General features: G+C 27.9%; 1 protein-coding gene across 1 annotated transcript in view; it reads left to right on the forward strand.

Annotated features, from left to right (window-relative positions):
- The window catches only part of LOC119686867, an 8816-nt gene extending 4492 nt beyond the window's left edge, over window positions 1-4324 (forward strand). The window contains exon 2 of the mRNA XM_038101121.1: window positions 4300-4324. Coding sequence (XP_037957049.1) covers window positions 4300-4324 — 25 coding nt within the window. The remainder of the gene's footprint in view (window positions 1-4299) is intronic.

Raw genomic sequence — 4324 nt, forward strand, 5'->3', positions numbered from 1 at the left:
GAACTCTTCGAACGAAACTTTACACACATACTTTTCGGGAGCCATTTGGTTTGATTGAAATTGGACGTCTATTTCTTGTATCTGTGATATAAACTTAACAATCGGATATGAGGTTTCTCCGTTTTTAATAAAGGTATTCAAATGGAATTTGGTGTATACAGTACTGATATTTGCAAAAGACAACGTACAAAATTATTTTCAAATAGGTTTAAATCTAGATATAGCTTCCATATAAGTATCTCGATTAAGACACATATTTTTCTTAGAAAAACTTTTTTATTTTATAAATAGGTTTAATATTTTATTTGAAGTACATACATATTATGTACTTTAAATTTAAAATTTACGTATCTTTTATAAAATGCAATATGAAGTTAATCCAACAAAAAACGTTTCGTCCCACTTTTGAGAATTTATTAAAAATAAATACAATGAATACAAAAATTTATAGTGGGGCCCCCTAAATTCGGGGGCCCGAAAGCGTTGCTTCCAGTTGCTTCCCTGTAGTTACGCCACTGGTTGTATCACAAAATAATGTCGGTAGTGGTCCGCTGTACGTGCTACTAGTTCGTACTAGTTTACTATGTCTACCAAACATTTATTTCGCAAATGATTTGACTTAATTAATTATTTCGAAAACTCGTCACAACATTTATGAATAAATAGTAATTTATGAATAATAATTGAATAAGACTTGCAGATACTCATGAGAAAAAACTTAAAATAAAAAAATAGCCAAACGATTATTGGAGCACCCATTGTAAACATTTTCTAGTGTGAGGTATTTAGTATATTACAAAAGTGTTTCAGCCACATTGTGATCGGTACCTGTAGTAAATATAATACATGTTTTAAAATTATTAGAAGTAGTTAGGTTATTTCAGGTTATACCGGCGATCCTAGGTGGATCCACTTAGGCCTATAGGCCCATTGTGCTAAATAATTGTAGTTAGTTGTGTTCATTTTATAGATTGGTTAACATTGCTATTTGTTTTTTTTATTCAAAGAGTGTTCCAGTTTATATTGTATGGTTTATTCGAAAGGTTACAGAGTAATCCAGTAGCCGATATGATGGCCTTATGTTTATTTGTGTTTATAAAATATCTAGCCTGGTTTCCATATTATAGTTATTTATGAAGCTGGAAGTATGGCATTTTAGTACGAAAGTCTGTTGTTTAGACTTTAGTCAAAACTTTAGTCAAAGTTCCTCCTTAAATTTTATTATTTGCTGATGCAAACTGAGTTTTATCAGTTTTACAAATATTACTTTTTTAGAACCATTTTAATAGAACACGACTACATGTAAAAGCAAGTTCAATATAAACTTAGTGTGTTCGCGTAGGTGCGAGACCCAATTTCATTTGATATTTATGTAAAATTAGAATTATCACGCCCTTCGTTATTTCGGTATTTTATATATTATTGAAAATAGATTTGTTTTTTTTTCCTCTACACTAAAATACTAAATTTTTATGATAATTTGTTAGCTCCTAATCAGTATAAGTTTATGCATCTGGAAATGATTAAGGGCATAATATTATACCTATATGGTATAAATCTTGATGACTTGCTTTTAAAATTACTTACAAGATTTTTTAATATATATTTTATTACATATAATAATAATATATATAATATATATAATTATATAATATATATATATAATATATATAATATATACAATTTAATATATATGTACTTTTAATATATTGCCCGTAAAAAATTGTACAATTCCTTTACTAATTGAGAACATTAATTCCTATAACTTTGCATTATAAGCATATAGGTATTTTTAAAACCGCTTTCATTATGAATTCATATCTGTTAAATCTGTTGACTGTAAAGATCTAAGACGATATAGTGTCAAAAGATATTTGCTTTAAGTCCTGGATACATGATGTTGGCTGGAATGTTTAAAACATAGTAAGAAAAATTTTATAAAATTCTGCAATTAATAAGATCAAGTTTTTTGCCAAATGAATATTTCTTTAAATAAAAATATTTCTTTAAATAATTTCTTCTTTCGCTGCCTCAGATGTCTTTCTAATATCTTCTAATATTTGTTTTGGTGTATTGGTAAAACTACATTATTTTATTTTTATCGTATACCAATGAATTTAAATTGATAAATTCATAAAAATAAATTTAACATTATAACCGTGTTTTTATTTTTGTCCAAAACAACTATGAACGTATGTATTTGTTTTTGCGTTTCCCCATTCTATACAGGGATTTGTATTAGCCCTCGATCACATCTGGTTTGGACAGCCCTGCCCTACATCATCAATTGCTCTACGAGCATATTTAAAAAAAAGCGAGAAAAACAGAGATTGTTATAGTTTTTAATTGTTTAATTAGTTATTTTTCGCAATACGTAATATTATATTATGTATAGTAATATAGGATAAGCCAAATCGTCGTTTATTTACTTTGATACACTTTACGGTACTTGCAATATCTTGATAGTGTGAAACTATCAAGATATTTGTAATCTATCTATCACTGTTTTTTATAGATAAATCAAAATTTTCTTTTATTGTTTTTTTTAAAAAATTGTTAAACTCATGTAGGAACATGTAAACATTAATATGTCTCATATATATAATACTTTTTATTAAAATTTATTAAAGAAAATTTAAAATTACATTAAAAATTATAATTACTGGTCCTTATTCTGAACACTGAACCTTATTCTGCTTCAGTGATTATTTTAAAATTTTAAAACACATCCCATAAATGGTATAGTCTTTAAGAAATCATCAGAAACTGTATAACTGAAACACATATAATTGTAATATTCTCACTCCTCTTGGAGATTCAAAACATATCCGTAACTTCATTATTTGCAAATTATATTATAAGTTTAACTGTTAAATAAAAAACTTCTTAATATGTTTCTTAAAAAAAAGGTTGTGATTACTGGAGACTTCTAGTATTAGGACAATTGATAGTCGCCTGATAACGAAAATATGTAAGCACGAATATACTGTGTATGTATCACAAATCATATATTTTTAAATGCGATCAAGTTATTTCAATAACTATCCTAAGAATAGTTGATAGAGCACCTGGTTTAGATAAAATTTTATCGGTTGAGATTTTTGGCAGAAATGCATAAACATGAATAATTCGAAAGTACACATAAAACATGATATTAGGATACATTTTTTAACTAATTTATAGGTCTCACTTTTTAATAACTTGTTACTTACTTTTCGTAGGATTTATTATTCAAATTAATTGTTCTTTTGCTTCCGTAAGCAGTTTGTTTTTTTTAGCACAAATAAATTTTCTTATTACAGAAATTCTTAAACTTATTTTCCAAGTAAGTTTGTGAAATTTTATTTATCCCCTTAATATTCCAGTGAACTACGCATGTGCAAAATTATGTGCGTTCAAATTCCAACCTTCCAAGTGTCATATACGGTTTTTTTTAACATGTTGCTGATACAGAAATCCAATGGATATTTCAAAACCAGACATGTTTAATTTTCTTAAAATTTATTGTTGGTATTTACTCATAAAGTGTCACGTAACTCTGGGCTTTAGAAAAGTAGACACGGAAATTAAAATTACATCTTATTTGCTACATGGGATAGTCCAGAAGCCTCATCGTCTTGTGCATTCATAACTAAGATATACCTACTTTAGAAGAAAAATATTTATGGTACATCATCCTAAATCCTAAATATCCTAAATATCCTAAATATAATAATATATTATACAGAATTTAAATTAAAATTTCTGAATTTATATTATGATATATTTAAATGAATTACAATATTTCTTCTGAGATATTTCTTATGCGTATTGTAATCGGAAAGTAAGTCTTTAAAACAAAATTTTGCATTAGTGGACATGTTGATCTTCCACAAACGTTGCGTAAATAACTATAGATTATAGTCTTTTAGAGTATAATTATTGATTATAGTACCATTGGGATTATTTGAAAGGGGGTAGTGCATTGCGTCCTAAAAGACCTATTGTGCCCCTTTGTTGGATTAGAGTGTTTCTTCCTTTAATGAAAGATAATATAAAGCTTACCTTTCTTAGTCTTCAATCTCTATGGTCCATGAAATACCTTCCTAGGTGTTTCTTCCGCTTGTGCATCAATGCCGAGCACTCCCCAACCACATGGTATGCAGTTTCTCTCTCTTCTCTACAATATCTGCAGTCTGAGTTGGATTGATTTCCTAGCTTCGTTAGGTGATTACTCAATCTACTGTCACCAGTCAATAATCCCGTGATGATTCATAGGTTATTTTTTGATTATTCTATGCAATATTTGATGCATTTTAGGTTGGAAGTCCCTAAAAGCATATAA

The sequence above is a fragment of the Teleopsis dalmanni genome, chromosome 1 (genome assembly GCF_002237135.1).
Source record: "Teleopsis dalmanni isolate 2A chromosome 1, ASM223713v2, whole genome shotgun sequence".
Classification (NCBI taxonomy): Eukaryota; Metazoa; Arthropoda; class Insecta; order Diptera; family Diopsidae; genus Teleopsis; species Teleopsis dalmanni.